Source organism: Polypterus senegalus, chromosome 3 (genome assembly GCF_016835505.1).
Source record: "Polypterus senegalus isolate Bchr_013 chromosome 3, ASM1683550v1, whole genome shotgun sequence".
Lineage (NCBI taxonomy): Eukaryota > Metazoa > Chordata > Cladistia > Polypteriformes > Polypteridae > Polypterus > Polypterus senegalus.
This window is the reverse complement of record NC_053156.1, coordinates 267,254,919-267,280,883: the sequence shown is the minus strand read 5'-3', so window position 1 is coordinate 267,280,883 and position 25,965 is coordinate 267,254,919. Positions and strand designations below refer to the sequence as shown.

General features: G+C 40.1%; 1 protein-coding gene across 2 annotated transcripts in view; it reads left to right on the top strand.

Annotated features, from left to right (window-relative positions):
- Positions 1–19,780, top strand: part of optc (opticin) — a 132,744-nt gene extending 112,964 nt beyond the window's left edge. For both annotated transcript variants that reach the window (XM_039749129.1, XM_039749128.1), the window contains exons 6-8: positions 6,365–6,567; positions 18,294–18,389; positions 18,785–19,780. In XM_039749129.1, the coding sequence (XP_039605063.1) occupies positions 6,365–6,567; positions 18,294–18,389; positions 18,785–18,955 (470 nt within the window). In that variant the 3' untranslated portion in view covers positions 18,956–19,780. The remainder of the gene's footprint in view (positions 1–6,364; positions 6,568–18,293; positions 18,390–18,784) is intronic.
- The last annotated feature ends 6,185 nt before the right edge of the window (positions 19,781–25,965 follow it).

Here is a 25,965-nt window from a genome sequence, read left to right as displayed (position 1 = left end):
ACAGCGATGTCATGTGTTAAAGAAGTTATGAAAAGGAAAAGGAAACATTTTAAAAATAATGTAACATGATTGTCAAAGTAATTGTTTTGTGTATTTGGCAGCGTCACGAAGTTGTTTTCGGCAGCTGCATCAGAAAATGTACCAAGACGTCTGGCACGCCTCCTTTTTACTGTTTTCTCACAGCTTGGATTGCTGCTGTCATATATATACACACACACACACACACACACACACACACATACATACATACATACATACATACATACATATATATATATACATATATACACATACATATCTTCATATCTACATATCTATATATATATATATATATACATATATATATACTGGCCCCGGCCGGGCGGAGCCGGCCGGGACGCAGGAGGACGTGAGGAGGGCTTGTGCCTCCTCCAGACCGCGAGGCGTCCGTCCTGGTTCTGTTGGGGGCCACGGGTTGAGGGCATGGAAGCCCTTCCCTGTAGGGGCCCGTGGTCACCGCCAGGCGGCGCCCCGATGCCGGTTTATCCCGTGCGGTTGCCGGTTGGGGCTGGAGCCCGGCCGGGACGCCTTGGAGGACCGGAGGAGGGCGAGTGCCTCCTCCAGACGGAGTGGGGCGTCCGTCCTGGTTAGGCAGGGGCCTCGGGTACAGGGCTTTGAAGCCCAGCCCTGTAGGGACCCGTGGCCACCGCCAGGCGGCGCCCCGGTGCCTAATTATCCCGGGAGCCCGGCACTTCCGCCACACCAGGAAGTGCCGGGGGGAAGACTTTGTGTGGCGCCGGAGAGCTGCCAGGAAGGCAGCCGACACTTCCGCCACGCTGGGCGTGGCCAAGGAACAGATGGCGGAAGCACCTGGGGCTCATCCGGGAGCCTTATTTAAGGGGCCGCCTCCCTCCAGTCATTGGTGGAAGTCGGGAGGCAGAAGGACTGAGCTGGAGAGCGAGGACAGGAGGCGGCCAGGAAGCAAGGCACAGGACTGTGGGCCCTGGACTTGGGGGAATCAGTGCAGAAGGCACTGGGGTTTTGTGAGTGCACGTGACTATTAATATTGTTGTAAATAGAGTAAATAAAGTGTGTTGGGTGCAAAATATGATGTCCGTCTGTCTGTGCCGGGGCCAGCGTTCACAATACATACCTATCTACATCATATATACACACACATACATACATACACACACACAAATTATATATATGTGTGTATGTATGTATGTATGTATGTGTGTGTGTATATATACACATACATATACTTGTGTGTATGTTTGTATGTGTCTATATGTGTGTGTATAGGTTTGGTCACTGAGTGCAAGGGAAAAATAATAAATTATAGTCTATAAGTTATTAAACAGTAAAACATTAACGTTTTAAGAAGTACAGGTACATTGAAATTACATTTTCTATGTGAACGTTCAAATTTGTGCCTCTGGTAATGTGCCTTACCGGCATTTAAAGAAAATTAGTTTTGTGTCCTCTGCAGTGTTAAGAGAGAAAGGCTTTGGTTTGGGATAAAAGGAAAAAAGGTGTAAAGAAAGTAAAGTTGCCTTTTCTTTTATATAGTATAGAGATGTGTTCGCTGACGTTATGATCGCCTTTTGGGGACAGTCGCGGTGGGTCTTGTGTAGACTGGTGAGACGTCCCTGCCATTAATCGGCTGTGATGGCACTGTCAGCCCTCCACTCCTGTGCGTCTTCATAATCCGAGCTGAGGATCTCATAATCGTATACGTGCAAAAGAAAGTGTGAATCGCCTTAATATTATTTTGCCGTGGTGTAGAAAAGGGGTCCCGTGTTTGCACTTGTCTGGGCTATAGCGCAGGGGGAGGATGAAAAAAATTATAAGTGCTCACTTTGACTTAAGGCAGAAGCGCAGTCAGCGTCTCAAAGGCCAGCACAGCTATGCACGCGCGCTGGCTGCTCGACTTTGCTGGGCAGGAGACCCCAGTTTTGCAGACACGTTCATGATATCAAAAGTGTCAGCGCTCTTTGGAGGTCATTCATATATATATTGTAGCGTTCTGTTCTTTATTGTAGAGTTCTGTTTTGCAGTTTGTGTTCTGTGATTTGCATCCCTCTCAGTTATTTATTCTGTTGTCCCTGTTATTTCTCATGGACTGTAATAGAGTGGAAAGTAAAGGAGGTTCCGGAGGGATGGGGTGGAGCCGAGGCGGGGAGCGCTGGGTTGGAAAGGAGGAGGGTGGAGACAGGAGAGAGGTTCGGTCATGTCGCTCTCGCTGTGAGATTGTTTTTTTTTTGAGTTTTGCCTGTTCGGCGTGGTTGCGGCCAACAGCAACCGTTTTTTTATTAATAAAGAAGGGACTAACCAAGTGACCGTCTCGGATCGTCATTACGTCTGGGAAGACGCTACAATATATAGCAAAATACCCGCTACGAGCGGAGAAGTAGTGTGTTAAAGAAGTTATGAAAAAGAAAAGGAAACATTTTAATAACAACGTAACATGATTGACATTGTCATGAGTGTTGCTGTCATATATATGCCTGCCTAAATAAGTCACCCTCGCTTTGCTCTTACTTTTTTACCGTTCATTTAATCATGGCTAGTGGCGGAAAAATTATAAAATTGAAGGAGGATGGCTTTACCAAAACAATTATTGATGGCGAATCTATTATTCATAAAGCTTGAATTGGTGATCTGTTTTTCTGTGTTAACCTCATATTTTTCATACTTCTTCTCAAACTAAGGTGGTGCGAGGGTAAAATGAATCGGGATGCGCTGATCAATGTAATCGGTGTACTAGGAAATCATGCATTGACAAAAGCTCCCCTTTGCTTGTAATGCAAAGTGTGATTAAATGCATTATTTTTAACGTTATGGAGCACATGCATCGAAGCTTCTCAGCTGTGCTTGTGCTAAGAAAAGGAAAGATTTTAAAAATAACGTAACACGATTGTCAATGTAACCTTTTGTAGTGCCTGGAGGATTCAGTGTGTAGAAACTCTAGAGATAGCGTGTGTATTAATTTGTGGATTTTTCTGTGAGTATTTGGTGGCAGTCTGAGGAAGTTGCTTCGGAAGACAGCGTTAGCCGCGCAGCTCAGCTCAGAGCGAAATGAGGTGGGAGGGGAGATGATGATGTGACTCCCCCACCCGCCTTAACTGTCAATCCCCCACAAACACAGTCTCGGAATTTGCATAAGCACACCCCTTCACCTACAATTTTAACTTAGTTACAAAGTCATCAAAACTCTCGTTTATATCCTGCGTCCTCTCATTAAACTTGTATCCCGCATTACCTGTGGGCATGTGAAACGCCAGCGGTAGCCTGTCTATGAACTTAATTTAAAGTTTAGGTTTACACCTTGCTTTCTTTCCGAGGTAGCAGCACTCATGAATATGGTAGTATATGTCACTCGCTCGCTTCTTATTGTTTCGCTGCCTTCTCAATTACATAATGCATGTTTTCTTAAGAGCTTTTTGGAGGTCTTCCTGGTTTTCTACGTAGTGCGTTGACAGTCAGTTCACGTGATTACGTGGGAGGCGTGATGATGTCACACGAAACTCCGCACCCCACGTCATTCCAGCTCAACTCCATTACAGTTAATGGAGAAAAATACCTGCCAGTTATGACCATTAGGCGTAGAATTTCGAAATGAAACCTGCCCAACTTTTGTAAGTAAGCTGTAAGGAATGAGCCTGCCAAATTTCAGCCTTCTACCTACACGGGAAGTTGGAGAATTAGTGATGAGTGAGTGAGTGAGTGAGTGAGGGCTTTGCCTTTTATTAGTATATATATAACCCGGTGCATTCTTTAACTGCCTTCTCGCTTGCTCGCTCGCTCCACAGGGAATGCACAGGGAGAGACTGAACATGTGCGGAAATCATCGGCGTGTAAGAACCGGAAGGGAAACTGGCCTTTTCTCCAACCGAGTGTGTGTCGTGAACAGATGCAAAAGTTTGCCAAACTTTTTGGTCGTAACCCGATTTGTACGTGGTCCGAGACGTTTGTGATCCAAGGTTCCACTGTATTCCCTTTGAATGCCAAAGCAAAGATTCATCACACTACTAGGGTAACTCAAAGTAAAAAAGGAAAGATAAACCCCAGAGGCTATGTAGCAGTTACTCTGAATGTTTGGTGGGCCGGCTAACCAACTTACTCACCTTCAAAAACTGAATAAGTTATCAATCATCAGTCTTCTCTTTCAGTTTAACCCTCTCCCTCATCCCCCTCCTATCCAAGCTCATTTTAAATTATATTTGTTATGATTAATTTTCTTTAATGTTTGTGGGTTCACCTGAACATGTATGGACAAAGTTTATGCCTATCTGGGAGCTTTCAGGGTCAAGAATTCCAACAGTAACATTACTTTCCCATTTGGGGATCACATGAAAAGTTGAAAGTTATTACTATTATGTGATGACACCATCCTTAATTTGCTTCAAGCTCTGCCATTCTGGAGCTTCAGTCTTGGGTGCTCCCATGTTGACCGCTTCTGAGAATTCTCCATTCTGACTTCAGCAGCACAGCCTTATTTAGTACAGCACAGACATTTATTCTGTATCTGAGATTGACGGATATAAACATTAAAACATGTTCATGAAAAATCATTTCCCTGTGTTCCTGGTATTTACATTCTGTTTTTTTCTGTTATTTGCACTTAAGTTTTTGGCTTACGATTTCAAATTAGTCCTCCTGATTGATTTGATTTCTGGTTTTGACCTCAGCTTGTTCTGACAATATTTACCTCCCAGTCCTATTGATTAAATTAATTACAGTTTTCTAATTTCCTTAAGCTCTGTGAGCTGCATCTTGTATTGAGATATTGTGTTTTTTAGGGATGTTTTCTGACTTACAATAATTTTCTAATAGCTATATATCTTTTTCGTCCTTTTCCGACACCATCTTTGTTTTTCTGCCGTTGCTATTTTGAGCACCAGTTGCTGTGGCATTGTTTTCGAACAACCCTCGGAGAAGAGCAGTGATGACGTATCGCTGCACTGACATAAAGGGTTGAAGCCATGCACTTCTAGGTCAACTGAGTCTGCAGACTTACCCAAAGACTTTGCTTTGTGATTTTTGATCTTATTTATTGTTAGTGCTTTAGTCCCTTTTTCTAGCTTTGACTTTGTTACTGTTTAGGATCAATGTAGATAGGATAAAGTCTTGGTTATGACCTACTGGCTTATATTTTTTGATGTCTCCTCTCCCAGTCATCTCCATTATTCTTTGCCAGACATATCAATGTAACCAAGATGCATACCCGACCATAACTATAATACATGTTGCTGGTTTCTTTTTGAATTTGCGTAGAAGAGGTTGAAAACACTAAACTGAATATCTGACCTTTGACAATTAGATTGATTGGTCAGCATATTGGTAAAGACACAAAGGACCATAAGTTAAAATCAGAAACACCATCAACAACAAAAAAACAAGGGCAAAACAATGTTAAGATGTTGCTTCCTATGTGATTTTTTTTTCTTGCCCTATTCCATGTATTTCTTGTTTCTTTCATTCATACAGTGTTTTTTTGTTTGGTCATCCCCAGCAGCAATTTCTTAAACAAAACTATGGACTTTCCAAACCCTTAGTGCTTCAGTTCTTTATGGTTTGCTTTCACAGTTAACAAAATATTCTACTTGCCTTTTACAACATGAATTTATGGTTCTCATATTGGCCTTGATGTATTTTTGTTTCTCGTTTCTCACAATCCCTTTTTAAACCACTGTTAGCATTTTACCACCTCTATGATGAAAATAATCTTACAGATGTCCTCATACAAGCAACTTTTCATTTCAAACTCCTACCGTTTGTCTTTATAGCGAACCCAAAAATCTGAATATAGAGATTTACAAACCGCCATCTTGTATTGGTGCAATTTGCTGACACAGAGTGTCATCCGAGCAGGCATAGTGGCCGTAAGCAACATGGTCATGCAAGACCTCGCGACTGAAAATAATAAAGACACACACAGAATTAATAATGAGGAAAATGAGAAACATCTTCAACAAATACTAACAGTTCAAAATGTAAACACACTCCATTCCAGGATTCCGAATTTCACACTTATTTCATTATATAGTTTTTGCTATAAAATTTCTAATTGAACAAAATAAAGCAAATATGCCGTGTCATGACAGTCTTACTGAGTTGTAAACAAGCAACATCGTCATTTTTGGATTTTTCCTGTCAGGTTAAATCTGAGCTACTGAACTAGCCTTAAATTAGGTGTGTGATAAAATGTTCAATGTGAAGGACATTAGTCACTTAGGCTTGTAAGAAATGCATGGCTTCGGTGCAATTGGAGTGGACATCAGTTCAGCTCTACACTCAACCCTGGGATGTCCAGTTTAGGCTTTTTATGCAGGCATTTTGTTTCTCCATTTTCCCACTGTTGGGTTTTGTTTTGTTTCAGACAAGTTGAAGACAATTGATCTGACAGGAAATCAGATTTCGGACATTGAGGTGGAAGCCTTGCAGTCTCTTTCTGATCTTCAGGAGCTCCGGCTGTCAGAAAACAAACTTTGGGCCCTTCCAGAGCTCCCAGTGAACATCAGGTACATTGATGCCCGGCAAAACCAGCTGGTCAGCACTGGTATACGGCCTGAAGCCTTCAAGGTAAGCAGGGGCAAGGACCCCATCAGGTAGCTTTTCATTCTTCTATTATATGTCAGAAAGACATCACTTGTTAGTTTCAAGATGGCAGGGCTTGTCAAGAAAATTCCATTGACAGGAGTGTCATTAGAAGCATCATAGAAGAGTGTTATGATATTGGAGTGTTTAGTCCTTCTGCCTCACTGCTCATTAAACCTTGTCACACTTCATATCTGCCTGTATGGAGTTTTCATGTTCAACATGGATGCTCAAGTTTTCCTCCCATATCTTTACATCTGATGTTGCCCTTTTTGACTTTGAACAAGGTTATCAGGTTTGAAAATGGAGTGACAAAACCATATGATGATGTAAAAATATATGTACACTGGGGTGATCCAAAACAAAAAAAACAGATTAAAGTCCTCCACAGGGTTAGTTTAATTCTTTATAATTTTATAACAAACACACAAAATTGTAATGAAAACAAGCAACATTTAGAGGTCACATTTTTTATGCCATCTGAATTGAACACCAGACAACTGCTCCACACTTGTAGATCTACAACATTAACACTGCCTGTGATGAAATTGGAAAATTCTTGAAATGGTTCATGACCATTCGAAGAACAGACTGCTTCTGTTCCTCGTCCTTTGTCAGTACATCATTCTACATACTGTATTCTTCTTTCAGCTGCGTTGTTCACTTCCATCATCCGTGCCGAAAGTTCAAAAAAGTCATTGAAGATTGGTCATCTGTTCACTGGTTTCTAGAGAAGTGACTTGCCTCGCCTTTTCTATAAAGACATCAAAGAAGGAAGTTGCCCTTTCTCTTCCCAGATATTCAACAACTTCAGCTGTTCAGGTTTATTTATCAGCCTAAGACATCGAGGAATGTTTGGTAATGGTGGCCGCTGCAGACTTTGCTCCATGTTTTGTTTCGATTAAGACTCTGTCATCAAAAAGGACTAAGACTGTCAAAAGTTCAGACAAAAACCAGAGGCGCCTTGAAACTGCTGTATATGCATTACTGGCAATAGTCTGGTTTGGGTAAGTCTTAAGAAATGAGATTGCAAATTATGTTTCATTCCACTCTCTGACTTAAACAAGACTAGCAAACAGCATAAAATCTGTGATAATCTTCATGTGTAGTCATCATGAACTGAGCCTTAAAAAGGAATGTTTTCAAGGCATAAATGTCTGCAGTAGCTGCATTACTTCAAGTCCACTTAATAGTCTTGCTATTGATAAATGAGAGATTGGGTTTTCACGCAACCAATTCCCTGGGTCAGATCTTAAACTAGAAGAAGCCATATTAGTTCAATAACTCATATATTAAAGTTTCACACAGCTACAACTGCTACTTGTAAAAACGTATCACTTGTGAAATATTCGATACTTTATGTAGGCAATGATCATTATCAGGCGCTTCTAAAAATGTATGTGTAGAATGCGAATAAACTAGAAACAAAATGGAAACTCCTACTTATCACTAGAATGGTCTTGAAACTCCTACTTATTACTAGAATATCCTGGGAACTCCACCTCAGTACTAGAATGTTCTCTGTTTCATTGTTAACTTTTGTATTTTTTTATGGTTTACTAGTCATTTAGCACATTAAGAACATCATACAATAGTACATACATACTATACTTACCATACAAATAAAATGTTCAGAATGGAGTGACCTCTAAATGTTTCACTATCAAGCTGAAATTTTACAGATAAGCAAGCTAGCCCTAATGGACACAAATAAGTCTTGTGGAGGAATGACACTACAAACATTAACTCTTTGCATTGGTTTGTGGACCACCCGAATGTATGCCCTTTTTTCGGTTCTATTTTGTTTTTTACACTTCAAGATATACTTGACAGTAATATAACTATTACCAAGTCCTAAAATCAGATAACTCTTACCTCAAGTGACAAAAGGCATAAACTGTTTTAATTTGCTGTTATTTATTTACAACTAAATAACTCTAGACTCGTGCAGACTGATCAGATCTTTTGCTGCATGTACGGCAAAATCAGCACAATTGAGTTTTTCAATGTTTGCTAGTGCCTTGCAGCTAATGCTGTTGGGATTGGCTCCTGTTCCTGTGATCATGAAGTGGATTAGGCAGATGTTCTGCTGTGTGTGCTCAGCAGTCCCTCTTTTAGTTTACCAAGACCTGGAGCACAAGGTTAAGAAGGTATGAATTTTGGATTCATTTGAGAAAAGGTATTATCCATCCATCTTCATTTATTGATTTTGTCTTCTGAAAGGCTTAAGGGTGCTGGAACCCACCTAAGCAGCATTGGCTGTAAGATCATCGTAGGATATTGTAACTCATTGGAGCAATTTATGGACACTGATTCACCTACTGAGTCCATGTTTGTCATATATACATTTAGAATGTGGAGGGAATCAAACTAGGGTCAACTGAATTGTAACCACAGTACGTGTATAGGGAATTTAGCAACAATATAGACATTTCACATCTACAATTAAGCTTCAGAGGGTCAATTTGGACTTACAGTGGTTTCAGAAAGTCTTCAGATTCCACCATTTAATTCACACGTTATGATATTGTAGAATTAATTTTAAATGGATAAATTTGCCATTTTTGCCAATCTATACTCAATAAAACATAATGACAAAGTAAAATCATGTTTTAAGAAAGTTTTGTATATTTATTTGAAATCAAAAACAGAATGATTATCGCAAATTTAACCCTTTCAAATTAAATACAGTATATAACATAATAAAGGGTGCAGAATGTGAACGGGTCTGAATATTTTTTGAATCCGTTGTAAATCTTTATTACTCTAGGATCACATTCCTTTCATGGCTCACAATGTATGACAACCAGCAAACCCCCAAAATCATTTCTATATAGAAGATAATATAAAATCAAGATTTCAGTTTTTATTCCTGTCTTGTTCAGTCATGTTTTGGCTTAACAAACAAGAACAGTGAACATGGTTATGTTGAGGTTTTTGCTGTTGTTGTGACAAATCCTGTTATTGCCAGAAGGAATCCTTCTGAATTGGGCCAATGTGCAAGGTAATTATCCTGAAAGTTGCCCCAGGGGTTCTACACAATGGCTGACCCTTCGCTATGACCCCCAAAGGTCATGTTTTAATATAGTATATCAAATCAAAATCTAATTTTACAATAAAAGAATTTTTTTGAGAACTTCCTTTTGCTGATTAGCACCTCATGATTTCAGGATTAGGGCTCAATCCCAGAGCAGCAGTGACCTGTAACAGGGTACCTTCTAAAACACATTCTGCCATAACCAGAAGTCAGATGATTGGTGGCACTGGAGAGTCCTTTAGCACTTTTGAAAGAACTCCAGTGAAAGAAGAGATGTCATTGTCCTCCTGGAGTAATCCCATAGGTCCATTTAATGGGCATTTGCCTTTTTTGCTAAGCTGGATGTCCTGTCAACATGAGGTTTGATGGCTGAACCCCACAGGAAGACACATCAGTATTTAATACTTGATTAAGCCACCAGGCAGTTTAGATTGAAAAATGTAAACATGTTGTCTTTTTGAGATCCATAGGATTATAAAGATAAAATTCTACCTTGAATTTTAAAAGAGAAAAAGAGCGCTTGCATTACATAGTATGCCATGAAAGCCTTATGCTTAACCTGAGGCCTTTGAAAGTTAATTAAAAGCACTTACTAAAAAACCCATATTTTTCACTCTGCCTTCAAGCCTCTGCTTGACAACTCCAAGACGATTCACTTGTCTCTGCATTCTACTCAAACAGTATTTTTTACACCATACAAATACATTCAGGAATTAAAATTTGTTTTGATTTGAAGATTCCTTTGCTTTCAGAAAAGCAAAATAGAAAAAAGAAAAGAGCAAGGAAGAATTAAAGTCTGGCTTGAGTTGTGAGATGTGGATTTGGAGATCAAAGTCTAGGCAGCTCCACTGTAGGGCAGCCCAAGCTTTGATGGCCTTCTCATTCTGAATTTAATAGGGAAAACTTGAAAGAAAAAAAATACATTGTCCGTAGCATCCATCATTCTGTTAAATGAGAGCACGGTAGGGAAATAGCCTCAGCTAAACCTGCTTTGATAAAGAAAAATATAAAGAATGCAACAAAAAAACGCAATGTTGCTCTTTCTGATTTGCATGTAATGAATCATAATGCTACTGAAGGAGCCCTCTGGCCAGCATGGAGCTTTAATATATAATCAAAAAATATGTACAGAAAATTCTCAACAGCTCGACTGACAGATAGGTTAGAAAAAAATAATTTTATAGATAGAGTAGCTGTAATGTGTTGAAATCTAAGTGATCAATGTACAGGTAGACCTCAATGTGAAGGTTTGCAGTGTACCGTCTATTGAACTGTATTTTGTAATGCATGTAGAAATAAATGCATTGTGTTTGTCATTCCTTTGGATGGTAATTCACAAACATTGCATGAATACAGTGCACTTTATTACAAATGTTTGTGATGTGCCATCTGTTGGAATGACAGAGGAATGGTGAATAGATAGATAGATAGATAGATAGATAGATAGATAGATAGATAGATAGATAGATAGATAGATAGATAGATAGGACCAGACCAGAGCATCTACAACATTAAATAAGGCCTGATGAGAAATATTTTGTTCTTCAAGGGTGGCTTGGAAAACGAAATACCCATTCAATTCCCACCAGTACCACCCAGACTTCCTAAGCTGGCACTTTGGCAAATCATGTTATGGCTACTGTACAATAGCCTTGTGTTCTTTGTGTAGAGCTTTGGAAACAAACCAAACATGCAATGAGCTACATAATAATTGAACGTCAGTATTAAATGTTGATGGTTTCCTGTTTTAAGTTGGTTTGTATTGTTATTAGTGAATTAGATTCTTTAACTTACAGTATATGTTCCACTGCAAGCGCCATTGCTGGCAGGTTTACGAAGTCACTTAAGAATGCAACACATAGCAGTACAAGCAGACAAGGAGCAGTATCAGATAATTCAAGATAAGACAAATGACAGGGAAATGTTGATACATTAAGATGTGCCTACAAATATCCTGGCTTCACATCAGAATTTAATACAATAAGCTAAATGTACATTGGCGGAGACTGACAGTAATGTTTGCTAGGCAGCCCAACTGAGTCAGCATTTGAATGGTAGGTACAAAGGAGCCAGTTATAAATGAATAAGGATAATAGATCTAACTTGAAAAAGATAAACAGTGGGCTTTCAGGAGCAATTTAAAGGGTATGATTGATGGCGCTTCACCAACAAACCTAGACTGAGAATTACAAAGAGTGAGAGCCGCAAAGATAAATGAGTATCAGTCGAGTTGTATATTAGGGCTTTGAGGGGCAGTCAGAACATCAGCCACAGAAGACCTGAGGTGCCTGGTGACTGACAGCACTGAACAGCAATGCCTCCCCCCCAAATACTGCAGTGTGCTTGTGTGTACGGGCCTTTTCACAAACTGTTGGCCCGCTTAGAGTATCGTCCTGCTTCATATCTGTCCTTGTCCGAAATAACTCCCACTATGATGCAATGATAACTAGACCAAAGATGGTAATTTCTTGTTCGGCCAAATATAACATGAATAAAACAATTATATTAAAAAGCCCTTCAGTATGTTGATTCACAAAGTTTTACATTTGACTAACAAACAACATGATAATATGAAATTAGCTGTACTGTACTCTGTTTTGATGAATGCCTTAAGATGGCCTCTCTCTGCTGTGTAATGGAAATAAACATGCTGTTATTCAGTGATGATGTTTCAGTGTCACTAAAGAGTTTTATATCAGGGTCCTTTATCCATCCCTCAGTCATCAGCCATACCACACGCACTTTAGAATAGACAACCCACCTGGAGCTAAGCATGTTCGGGCCCACCCAGTATATGGATGGGAGACCATCTATGAGAAGCTTGTGTTGCTGCTGGAAGAGGTGTTGGTGATGCCAGAAGAGGTACATACCCAGTGGTCTGTATGTGGAACTCAATGCCCCAGCAGAGTGACATGGACCATGTGCTGCCAAAATGGTGCCGTCCTTTGGATGAGATATAAAACTGAGGTCCTGACTCTCTGTGAGCATAAAAGATACATGGGCATCTTTCCTAAAGCTTAGGGTCTTTCCCAATATCTTTGCTATAATGCCCATCGTAGCCTAGTCATTCTGGCCTCCTAACCCCCCATCTCTAATTGGTTAACTACACTCACCACCTAGCAGCTAATGTGTGGTGAGCGTATGGGCTCAAACTGGCTTCCATCGCATCATCCAGGTGGATGCTGCACATTGGTGGTGGTTGAAGTGGCTCCCCTACTGTCTATGTAAAGCACTTTGAGTAGATAGAAATATGCTAAATATACGTGTACTTTTTTATTAGCAGTAGAAATAGGTATCCCCAATCGACATGGCAAGTACTAAAAACTTCTTTAGTGGTTTTGTGTCATGGATTGTAGATCTGAATGCTTTGGCTCACCATATGCAAGGGGTCTGCCTAAAAATAGAGAGAAATGAACTGATTCCCATAAGACAGACTCAGATGGCCCAGTCGAGTTTGGTGTTATGAGGAACACAAAGCAGAATTCAGATTGTCCACAAGATGACGAAGACATTATATTTACTGTATGTAGTGCTTGATGGTGAAGGGGTGACATGACAGTAAACCAGTTAGAGACATGGGATGATTAGGGGGCTAGAATGGATGAGACTGTGATGGACAATTTATTCAGGACATCGAGGTGCACCCTGCTCTTTTCGAAAGATGCTCTCTTATGAACACAGAGCTTTAGGACCTCAGTTTTACATCTCATTTGAAGGACAGCACTATTTCTTTAAGTACAGTCACTACCCAAGGTATTGGGATCTGCTCACAGACTACAGGTTAAGATCCCCTTGACAGACTCACCAACACCTCTTTCAGCAGCAACCCAAGCTTTCCTGGTTGGTCTCCTTTCCAAGCTCTGGCCCGGGCCCAAACATGATTAGCTTCAGTGTTTATCCCAGGCTATCAGAGCAGGGTCCTCTAATTTTAATAGAGGACTGTGTTCTCCATGTAGACTGAGATTTGTTGAGTATGCAGACACAGATTAACAAGCTCTTCTTTCTTGCAGTCTCTTGTCTTTTTACAATGGAGCCACGTGGTTGCCTCTCACTTGACTTCTCTATACAAGCCTGGCTTCTTTGAATATTCGATCATCATTCTTAGATGTGTATTGTTTGGGACACTTCCATTCCCATCCTGAAACGACAGAACCACAGACTCAAATGCATAGTAAATTCCTAAAGGTTATACACCGCACACAATCTGTGCCATCCACATCAATCCATTTATTTTACAGAGTTACTAATCAAGTCTACCAGCAAGACCATGGAGTAAGAGTGGAAATCAAGATAAGCATGAAAATTCCACAAAAATGTGCTCAATTGAGGAACTAGTGGAATCTGAAAACCAAGAGACGGCTGCAAAAATCATTTCACATGTTCTCAATGACATTGTAATCACAAGATAGTCACTATGACATTGCAAACTGTTAAGCATCATGGGTGTGACGTCATGACGGCCATTTTGTTTAAGATAAAGTTTTGTCCTAAAAGATGTGTGAGCTATGTTTGAAGAAAAAAAAAAATATGAAAAAATTAAGGAAAAGGGTTTGCTTAGTGACTTTGAGTTTAGCTTGCTCATTTTTAGTGCTTGACCCATGCGACATTTCATTTCTCTCTTGTGGATTGTCCGTAAAATGTCTGCCACTCTGATTTTCCATTACATATCGATCTGTTTCTGAAAACATTCAAAAGGCTGAGACAAGACCAATTAGCAGTTTTGAAGAGCAAGAAAAAACATTTTAAAATTGTCTGAAAAAAGCCATGCAGGATCTAAAAGCAATGCAAGTGAGATTCTCAAAAAAGCGTTAGTATTCCTCCCAACCATCGATTTTCTGCACATCTGAGTCACAGGTCACAGGTTTTATGGCAGCAAGCGGATGAAAGATGAGTATCCTTCTTTCCTAAAAGGAATACCAATCTTTATTCACTTTATTCTTTTTAAATGAAATATAATTATCACACATCATAATTTGTGAGTCAGATAGAGTACAACTGTGAAGGTCAAGTAAATCTGAACAGAATCTAAACTGGAAGTACACCTCTTTTTAAATTGCCTATAATAAATTATGCCCTTTTTCTTAAGGTTTAACCTATAATTTGCTTTTTATATGTGAATATCTTTAGTCTATAAAAAACATGTAAAAAAACCTAAATCTTGAATTTTAACCAGAGCAATCCCATGATTATGAATGATTATTTCAAGACACTGATGGAAGGTCATGAATTTATTTAGTTGTTCTAAAGCGGAGACCTGTAATCCTGTTCGTATTTTTTGGGATCCAAATTCATTTTGTAAGGAGCAGGACATAGTTTTACTGTGGTGGGTGGGAAAAAAATATAAGAGAGCTAAAATAATTTGGTTCTTGAAAAGTTTTTTTTCAGTTTCTAAATAAATCTGAATTATTGTTTGTAAGATATGGTGAGACACACTCATATCACACCAAGCATTTGAGTAGATGAACTGAGCAGTCTTCTCTCTTAAAAGGCTCATAAAATGATGCCTTAAAGCCCAATAAAATATCAAACGGAAAATCACATACAGTGTATGGAAGTTATTCTCCATTATCATTAATAAGAAAGGAAACCAGCTGCTGCTTGGATTAGTTCTTCTAAAGCTTTAGTGCACAACAGCCTGAAGTTCAAACACCTCAGTTATCATGCACTGTCAATCACAACAAACATAAATCTGACAAAAGGCTGGATTTTTAATAAGAATATACTACCATATGACACAGTGTTTGGCAAAGGATTTACTGAATTTATGCCACACTTGATTGAAATTTAGTGGCATACATTCCTACGGGAGCTTTGTGATACATTAGGCAGGAAAAGGAGGAGACCTTTACAACTTCTCTTTCAAAGTCATTTACAGATCAGAAGGCAACAACAACAATTTATTTCTTGTACATCCCAAAATCAGCAAGGAATCCCTCCGTGGGCGTTAACATGCCCTGTTTTTGGCATCTCCCCAGCCTTGACTCTCTAAGAAGACAAGATAAAAACTCCCAAAACACTTTCAGGTAAAAGAGATGGAAGAAATATTGGGAAGGGCAATTCAGAGAGAGACCCCGTTCCATGTTGGGTGTACAGTGGGTGTCAAAAAATGGGGTAAATACAACATACAAAACAGAATACAGAGATAGATGACAAACCTCAGAAATCCAATACAACGGTTCAAACTGCTTTATTCTTGTACAGCACTCCACAATGAGTGCAGGCGCAGAGCACTATGACAACTCTTAAGACATAATGCAGGAATAAATAAATACAGAACTATCCCATATAAGATGACAGATTTGTTCAGATCCATCATAAACAAAGTAGAAACATAAATGAAAACAACAGTATCTGTCCATCAGTTAGTTGTAGAACCACGGCCAGATTGTAGGAAAGCAGTCACAGCCAGAAGAGCACAGTGCAGGTGTTTCTGTACTTCTACACTCACAGCGCTGTCCGGTTAAGTGACTTACTCGGGGATAGATGGTGAGTCAGGAGTGGAGGAGAGGGAAGGGAAAGCTTCTAACACCGTAGCTACTGGAGTCTATTATGGACCTAAATTTAAAGATTATAATTGATTGACACTGTTTTATCCTAAACTATCCAATGTTCATTTTTTAATACACAGATCCCCTCTCCATTATTGTCTCTTTGATAATTTCCCCAAGTGTAAGCACAAGTAAAGATGAACTTTTCTAATAATACAAAAATGCAGTGACTTTCACAATCAATACAATTCTCAAACCTAACTCCGGTCTACAGGAGGCCAGAACCTGTCTTAGTATCTCAAAGTGTTAAGGCAAGGAGCCAAACCTGGACAGTTTGTGTCTCTCACTTCCACATGTGTAGGATCAGTTTACGTAAAACCTAACAGGAATGCTTTTAGGATGTACTGTTGGAGAAGAACAAGATAAACATCAGGACTGGAGATGTGAGGCATTAGCACCAATCAGTGTGCCATCTCAAATCCTAATGTAAATTCAAGATACAACAACAAATACAAAGATGAACTTATTTTTGTAAGGAGCAGTATGGTGGTGCAGTGGTAGCACTGCTGTCTTGCAGTAAGGAGACCAGGGTTCATATCCTGGGTCCTCCCTGCAAGGAGTTTGCATTTTCTGGCTGGGGGTTTACTCTGAGTGCATTAGTTTAGTACCACAGTCCAAACACAAACAGATTAGGTGGATTGGCGATGCTAAATAGTGTCCATAGTGTATGGTTGGCATGTGTTTGTGTGCGTTTGCCCTGTGATGGACCGGTGCCCTGTCCAGGTTTTGTTCATGCCTTGTACCCTATGCTACCTGGGATAGACTCCAGCATCCCCCCGTGACCCTGTCCTGGACTAAGTGGGTTAGAAAATGACTGACTGACTGGCCTTTTCCTGCCACTTTCTTAACCAGTGACCAATTTCAGCCATTCATTTCCCTTCGTTTTAATTGTCTTGTTTTAATACTCAGTCCTCTGAATTGATTCTTTTTCCTAAACAAAAATTAGAAGTGAAGCAAGCTACTGTAGTAGATGACCATTTTATTTCACTCCAACCAGGTTCTTAATTAGATGTCAATTCCTGTTGTTAATTGAATAGGTTATTTAATTCCATGGCTTTCTGGTGCTCTCATCTGGCAGAGCAGACATTTCCAAAACTTTTTATTTTAGTTTTACTAAAAGTATCTTCATAATGTTTTGTGGACCTGAGCAAAACAACTGAGACCTTCACTTTTTTTGCTGGTCATGTTAATTAAGGGGGAAAACAATTTAGGGGGCTGAGTCTTAAATAGCAAGTCAATTTAAATGCAAGCAAAACAGTTCATTAGCAGCAAAAACTGGTGAATAGTTAAGAAAAGGGTTAGAATGACAATCTGTAGTCATTTCGGCCCATCAGGAGTGGAGTTGAACACCCCTGAGGAAGTGTATACCTGTACATTTGTTTTTCAATGAGTTTTCTTTTTAAAGCAGTCATTTGCTATGATGTTGGCTGAACTAACTGTATTATTATTATTTGGCTTACGATTTCATCCAAGGTAACACACAACATGAGATACAACTGGTTACGTTTCTTGTGTTTTTCCATTTGGAGCACAGGCAGGTGAAGTGACTTGCTGATGGCCGCACAGTGTCAGCACCAGGCTTTGAACCAATCACCAGGTTTGAGGTCCAAAGCCTTAACCTCTACATCACACTGCCTGAATTAATAAAGCAATTGATTATTGCTCATGGTTAGTGTAAAGAGGGCTTAAACAGCTATAAACCACCACAAACATGAAGAAATACAATTATAAGGCTGTGGCATAATGAATTTTAAAAAATGTGCATTAAAATAAATATACCCTTTGAAGGTGAGAAATGCTACCACCTGCTGGTCATAGTCTGTACTCACTGCTAATTACTTAAATCATAATTAATGAACCTACATTACCACAACTATCCTTTAAAGATTTACCATTGTTGTTTCTTGTCCTAGTGTGTGGATATAAACACAGGAAACTTTCTGTATTACATCTTGCCTGAAGAAGGGGCCTGAGTTGCCTCGAAAGCTTGCATATTGTAATCTTTTTAGTTAGCCAATAAAAGGTGTCATTTTGCTTGGCTCTTCTCTACATTCATAATGGCTAACACGGTACAACACCCTAGTACTATACACAACTATCCTCAAACAGTTTTTCTTCTTTTCCAGGACCTGTCCCATCTACAGTTTCTGTACCTTTCCAATAACAAGCTTGACTTTATTCCCATTCCTCTTCCAGAAGCTTTGAGAGTTTTGCACTTGCAGGTAAGTCTAGTGTCTGGTTGTAGGATTGTCGTGTCTTTCTTATCAGCTTGCTATACTGTATGCGTATATTAGCAGGCAGTGTGGCCTAGTGGCTGGGATGTCGGATTTTCAACCTCCTCTGACAGACTCTTTTATCTTTAAATGGTGTGTAAGTGTTCATTTAATGTTGGTGATTGGGAGAATGTTTGACCATGTCATATAGAGTGTATCCTAATGTTACAAATTACCTAGACATAGAGGGGCTTACATATGTACACATTCATTTTCTTAATGTTGATGTTCAAACTTGACTAATTTAAAAATAAATAGAAAGCTTGAAGTTAGGATGCATACATCTTTTCTGTCCTATTATTTGAAATACTTTTGCATTATCTGTTGGATTTGTCCTCTGGCAGCACAACAACATCCAAACTCTGCACGTAGACACCTTTTGCAAGCACAGTGACATGACCTACGTGCGGAGGGCACTGGAGGACATCAGGCTGGACGGCAATCCAATCAACCTCGGCCATTTTCCGCATGCTTACTTCTGCCTGCCACGCCTGCCCACTGGAAACATGCAGTAAGGAGACCCTTCAACCCCCTGGGCAGAAACATAAGAAATCCAGCAACATATGAGTGCTAACACAGGACATTTCCTCTCTGTCTGACCCCTCAAACAAGGTAAACCCTGGCACTCATATGAGCTGAGCCATCAAGCAGATTTTACCAGTTTGACAAAGCCAGATGGCAAGCATTCATCTTGGCATACAATCATGAAATCTTGGTACCTGTCTGTTTTTGTTGTAAATTGTACAGGTGAATATTACAAGAGAGTGTTCAGTTCTTGAAAGTAAAGACAGGACCTGTCAGTTTTCCTAAACATGTAATATTAATTGAACAAACTGTCTCTTTACTCTGTGATGCTCTATCATTCAAATGACTTGAATTTATTATAAAATTCTTACTGACTTTATGAGTAACTGCCAAACCCAACTACGAATACATTTCTTGTCACATGCAATTACCAAAGACATCTTTTCCACTGGAACTGATTTTCCAGGGCTCGGCTCCACATACAATGTTAATAGCATTCATCTTTTGTAAGCATGCTTTTGTATAGGCCATTGGGATTTAGCCAAGTCATCACTGCTGGGGCACCAGAGTGAGATGCCAGTTAAGCGCAGGGCAGGCAGATGCCAGTGTAACTCCAGCATAGCGGCAGCCATCAGCCTGATCACTTTGGACATTTCATTGAGATTTTTTTTTTTGCTTGTGTTTCCATGTTGTGCTCTACTATAATTGAATTAACTGTTTCATTGTATTCTTCTTAGTATTAAAAGTAATAATAATAATACCAAAAACCAATCTTTTTCTCATTTAAGCAGCTTTAAAATAAAGGTTTATGCGGTTGTTCCAGGATTTTCCTCTGTGTGTGGTGATTTTTATACTTTTCTTTTGTCGAGCGGTGCAGCTAGCTGCTGCATCACAGATTCAGAACCCTCAGTTTGATATTTTTTGTGTAGAATTTATTTTCCTTTCCATGTCTTTGTGGATTTTTCTCCAGGTACTTTGGTTTTCCTCCCATATTCTGAAAATGAGTATATTAGGCAATGTGGCAACACTAAATTGGCAACTGCGATTGGCCTGCTCCCTGGCCAGTGCTGCTTCCTACTTTATGCCTACTAAAGCCAGGATATGCTCCAGCTCTCAGCAAAAACAGTTTTGAAAATAGATGGATCCATTTTGTAAAGCAGCTTTCCAGGCAGCTTTTTTCATCCCAGATCACGCTCACTTCTTCACCTAAAATCAGGCCGGTGTCGTATTCTTTCAGATCTCTTTGCAACTACTGTCTGGTCTTAACTTGTATCTGTTCGTTCATCTGTTCCATTTATAAACCTGCTTTTCCACAACACAACTGCAAGGAGGTGAAGCTGATACTGCGGTACAAGATCGGCACAAATCCTGGAAGGAATGCCAGTTTGTCGTAAGGCATTCTCAAGTTTAAACTTATCATCATGTGTACAAAGTCCAATCCAGTGTTGCATAGTAATAAAGTAGAACAACTGCATGTTAAGGGCCTTGCACAAGGCTCAATAGAGTAGAGTCACTTTTGGCATTTACAGGATTCAAACTGGCAACCTTCCGATTGTCAGTGCAGATCCCTAGCCTCATAGCCTCCACTCCTCCCAAAATGCATGGGTCAAAAAAAAAAAAAATGTTAATAAAACTTGGCTTGGCATACACACATTTCACAAAATTTACCCTTGATAAATCACAATCACCTTGTGATTGCACCTCAAATGGTGCCCTGAAACATCCGTTTATGGAGAATGCGAACCCTAACCTCATACATAGTCAATCCCGATGCTGCAGAACTTCATTGGCTGATACAGCAGCCTTCCACCTGACGCATTGAGACCCCACTACCTGCATTCAAGAGCATCTGGCTGCACTCTGCAAACTGAGAGTGCAAGGTCATGCACAGCATTATAACACATTTGCATTCTGGGGGTCAGGGATGGTCATAAGGCACCAGGGTCTGAGCGGGTAGCCACTGTTACCTAATAGATGTGATGACATGACTGGTGTTACAATGAAAAGTACAGACCATATGAAAAACTGGGGGTTCACTCAGTTACCTTACCAATAAGCCAATCACCACATACAGCACCATCACTTCTGCCAAAGCTACTTTGCCTCAAAATAAATTAATCACAGTTGACCCAGGCCACTGAGCCTCAATGTCTTTCAGTCTCACCTTGGCAACACAGATGATTTGTGCATTAATGGAATATCATAGTTAACAAAAGCAGTTTCATTCTTGCTAGGTGTCCTTTTTGCAATATGAGTGTAGTAAAGTTTTCCGATTAAGTTAATAAAACCGGACACTGCTGCAAACTGCCTTTTTATATTAGCAAAAACACAATGTTTTATGTATGTGCACCCACACCAAAGGAAAACTGGATGTAGCACCTCACTGGTCAGTTAATGGCTTCCAGCACAGCAGGCACAACAGAGTGAAGCTTGGCTGAGATATTTTTGACCTGTAGGCAAGTTCCAAGAAAAGTGACAACAGGTAACTTTAATATAAACGGATGAAAAACCAAAAAATGTTCCTTGGTGTAAATACGTAGCATTGGACTTCTTAAAAAGGAAATAAAGTCTGTGCATCATATTCAACACTTTTGATTTGTAATAAATTTGTCACATCAATGCACATTGTATCAACAGCTCGATGATATTAATTATTATACATGTGAGTCATCATTAAGCTGGTTTGGCTGCATTTCCCTACTTGATTAAGGGTACTGTCATTTCCCAGTTTCTCCAAAATGTTGCGTGCGGATGGATGAGTTTCTTTTATAAATCCTGACGTTTGCATGGGATGCTGCAAACACACAAAATGTGGCTCAAAATGTGCTTTATAAATGAGGGCCCTGGCTTCTGTTTGTGGTATACCAGTAGTAATGGTCTTTAAACAGATTCAAATATCTCTAAGGTAGAATGGTACCACAGAGGCTGCTAAGTCTTAGACACTATATGTTCTTGTTAGCACCTTATTTCTCCTGGTGAGTGGGAGTGAGTGACAGAGTGACAAGACAGGCATCAGGCTCAGCATTTTGTGATCTCCACCCCTTAACTTGTTCTGGGCAGCCTAGATCATATCATTAAAGGACCAAGACTCCTTACTACTCATCTGGGGCATGCTGATTGGTGACTAATGGAAAGACAGCTGAAGACATACCAGTATTACACAGCACTGATCTTAACTCCAGGAATCCAGAGAAAAATCCTCTCAAGGACACTGGCCTTGAATTATTTGATTACTTACACAAGATGCCGGATGGACTCACATTTAACCACTGCAGGTTCTTTTCATATACTGTATAATCCACAGATGTTTTTCATTTGTGCTTTTCCATAATCTAACGAGAACAGCAAGGTTGATGAAGATTGCTATATTTGCTAATATTACTCCCCTTTTGATTTCAGCAAGACCTGGTGGGCTGTCAGTTTTGTTTCATTCTTCTTAATATTCACTCTGACTCTGTTTTCTTTCACTGTACTTTTTATTAATCTCTATTATCTGTTACAAATCTTTTTCTTCTCATATGAAGAAGGGAATCAGAATACACTACTCTAGTTTTTCTTGCAAGTATTATATTAACATTTTTTTTTTTTTTTACTCCTAAAACCTTGATGGCTATAACAGTTTCTTGTCACATGAGGGCGATCTTTCCTCATCTCTGCCCTTTTTATCTTCCTCGGTCAAGATGCCACGAGACACTTTATTCCTAGCAAGGCCACGAGGATGGAAGTGTGTCTGTGCTGCTCCTCTCAGCTTCCATCTGTAAGGCCAAGATAAGGCGTCTTGTGTCATGAAAGGCACAGAAAAGAGAGAAGTCCTTTAAAAGCACCCCCACCCCACTACAATGACACTGCATGGTTTGCTCTTAACTCAGAGTCTGCAGCTTCACTGGTACCAGAAATGCACGGCTGCTTTTTTAATCTCCATTGCAGGGCAGCAGTGTGTGGCGCTTCCAGGGCTAAGCAGCCTGTGTAGTTAATTAGCCGCGTTGGTCGTCGCCGCCACATGGATTGTCTCTGTGCACAGTGAGGGTCAGGGAGAGGACAATGAATAAATATGACCCCTTTGACTTGCCGGCACAGCACGCTGATGTGTGCCAAGTTGGCACTACACGTGCCTGAGGAAATAATGCAGTAATCCTGATATATATGCAATGCACCACCTGGTGAGTGAAACAGAAGTGTTTGCACAATATAAAGAGTGCATGGATTGTTAAGCATATGGAAAGAGGGCATAAAATACATTATAAGGCGAGTACCTAGCACTGAAGTGTGAAATCCAGACAGAGCTTCGGACATTGTAACACAGTGCTAAGAAACACAGGGAATGCAGAGCTCACAGTCACATAGAACATGTATCTGTCTAGCATAATCATGGCCACAGGGTGCCAGAGCTCATTCTAGCAGCTTCAAGAGCAAAGTACCAGGTGCCAGGCTATTGTAGGACAAAGTCACACACACACCATGTCTCATTCAAACTAGTCCAGACTGGATTTTACCTGCTACACACAAATGACGATGCTCAAATTTACTGTTCCCTGTCATGTGTACAGACTGCAGTAAAAAGTCTTACTTGCACTTCCAACCAACATGCCAGCCACCATGTACAGTACTATTACATCTGTCTAAGCTTTGAGTCAAAATAAATGCATCATGGTTGACCCAGGCCACTGAGACAATGTTTGTCACTCTCATCTTGTCACTCTTCAGCATGCGATCAGAACGTATGACTAATTAACTATGGATCTTACGTGGAAACCTCAGAATTATTCTTTTCCCATTTGTCAAGTTCTTGTCACTAGCACAGTTTGCTCAACCATATATTCTCGGCAGAAACATGGACCAAAGTGCATAGACTTCAAACTTTTTTTTGCAAGTTGTGGCAATTGTTCGCTGTGCGTTGCAGACAAGAATCACTAACAGAACTCAAAAACATTCAAATGAGAAGTGCTGCATTTCCACAAGAACATAAGAAATTTGACAAAGGAGGTGACCATTCAGTCCATCACGCTTGTTTGCTAAGCTGTCCCAACATCCCAGCCAGATACTTCTTAGGGCTCGTTTATACTTCACACTCAGAATGCGTATGCGCCAGCATCATGGCTGCCGCACGATCCCTGGATTTATTTGATGCGTCCTATGAGCAGGTCCTCAGAAATTAATGTGACTCATGCGCGAGTTGCAGTACCAGCAAAAAGTCAAGGGGAGCAGTGTGCTGAAAGTTGGAATGTGACTTCAGAGTCTCTGGTTACTATCTACATGTGACAGAAAACCGCTTTGCGGATCCTACAAGATCGGTGTGTGCGCTTCAATGTTTGATGAATGGTTCAATGTGGTGAAGCAAAATGCCGACATACAGATGCATTCGTAGTGTTTTTATATTCAAGCGTTGCATATTCTCTATCGTAAGGACACGATACATTTCTGTCTCACATTCTGTTTTCTGTGCCGTCTTTTTTTTTTCGAAATTCACAACAGCAACATAATGTATAGCGCTATATTTGAGCCGCAGAGAAAAAAAAAATAAGGACACAGTGAAAAGGTGTATTTTGTGAATAAATTTCGGCTTTAATCTCAAAATGTCCACTCTAACCTCATAGTTTACTTTATCATTAAAGCAGACCGGTGTAAACATCATCCCAGTTTTTAATCGCTACGAGCTTCTGGGACTTCCTCCTGACCTGACAGCAAGCAGCAATAGATCACCACACAGAACACATTAAATGTATGATATTCCAACTCTCTGCAAATTTAGAATCTTTAGATTTACACTTACCGTATATCTTCCAATAGTAGCCCTGGCGTTTATTCAAATAATTATTCAGACAGGCCCGGCGTTTAAAAGAGACTGGCGGTTGTTGGAGACTGGCTATTATTCACCTCGCAGACGGAATGGTGATGGGTAAACGGGATTCATTTGGCAGTAAAATACGGTATGGTACCGTATTTACGGTCACAAAATGTAGGCAACAACACCGGATGAACATTTCAGGATTTAATGAAATTATCAGTACAGTAGTACGGTCTTATTAAAGCAGTATACAGTACGGTACTACCGTAAGCATGAAAAACAGGTACGGTAGACGTCAACTTTCTTGCCAATGATGCCACCAGCACTGGCCTGCACCAGTCTGAATTTCGCATGAAAGCGCCATCAGCCCGACAAGTCCCCTGCGGAACATAAGGAAATGCAATAAGCTCCAAATTCACGCATATACGTATACATTACGACACAAGACTGGATAAGATACAATAAAGTACAGTACTTACCATCTACTCGTCGTCTGAGTAGGTAATGATTGCTTAGTTATTTGCGAGTTCTTCTTCATCTTTCTCTTCTTGTGATGGCAATACAGGTACTCTCATTGCTTGTTGTCGCACAGTAATCATTTTTATCAGGATTAACGTGTCGAAGATGGCATTTTCATGTTCTTCCCACCACCTCTGCCCTCTCTGTGGGGTTATGATTGACGAGGAGACGAAAGGGCAAAATATACACAAGGAAATTTCTTTTTGACTTTCTCGCTTCCTCGATAGCTTCCGACGACAAAACATTTTTGACATGAAAAGGTACTTACCGTATGATTCACTGCAGGAGGGCGGTAGCCCAGGTGGTACGAAAAGAGGATTAGCATACGAAAAAGGCGGTGGGTCATTGGAGATTGGCATTTACTACAGACCGGTGCTTAAAGGAGACCGGCTACTATTAGAGACCGGCGTCAATTTGTCACAACATCTCTTCAAACCCGGCGTTTATTGGAAACGGGCATCAATAAGAAGCCGGCCACTACTAGAAGATATACGGTAATATCACTTTCATGATGAAATGCATTAAAGTATGTACGTTACATTTTACAGATAAATCATTAATTTCATTTAAATAATGAACACTGTTAATAATTACACACGTGGGGGTGACACGGTGGCAGAGTGTTAGTGCTGCTGTCTCGCTGGGAGTCACGTTGCTGATATTCCCTGTGTGGAATTTGCATGTTTTCCTGCTGGG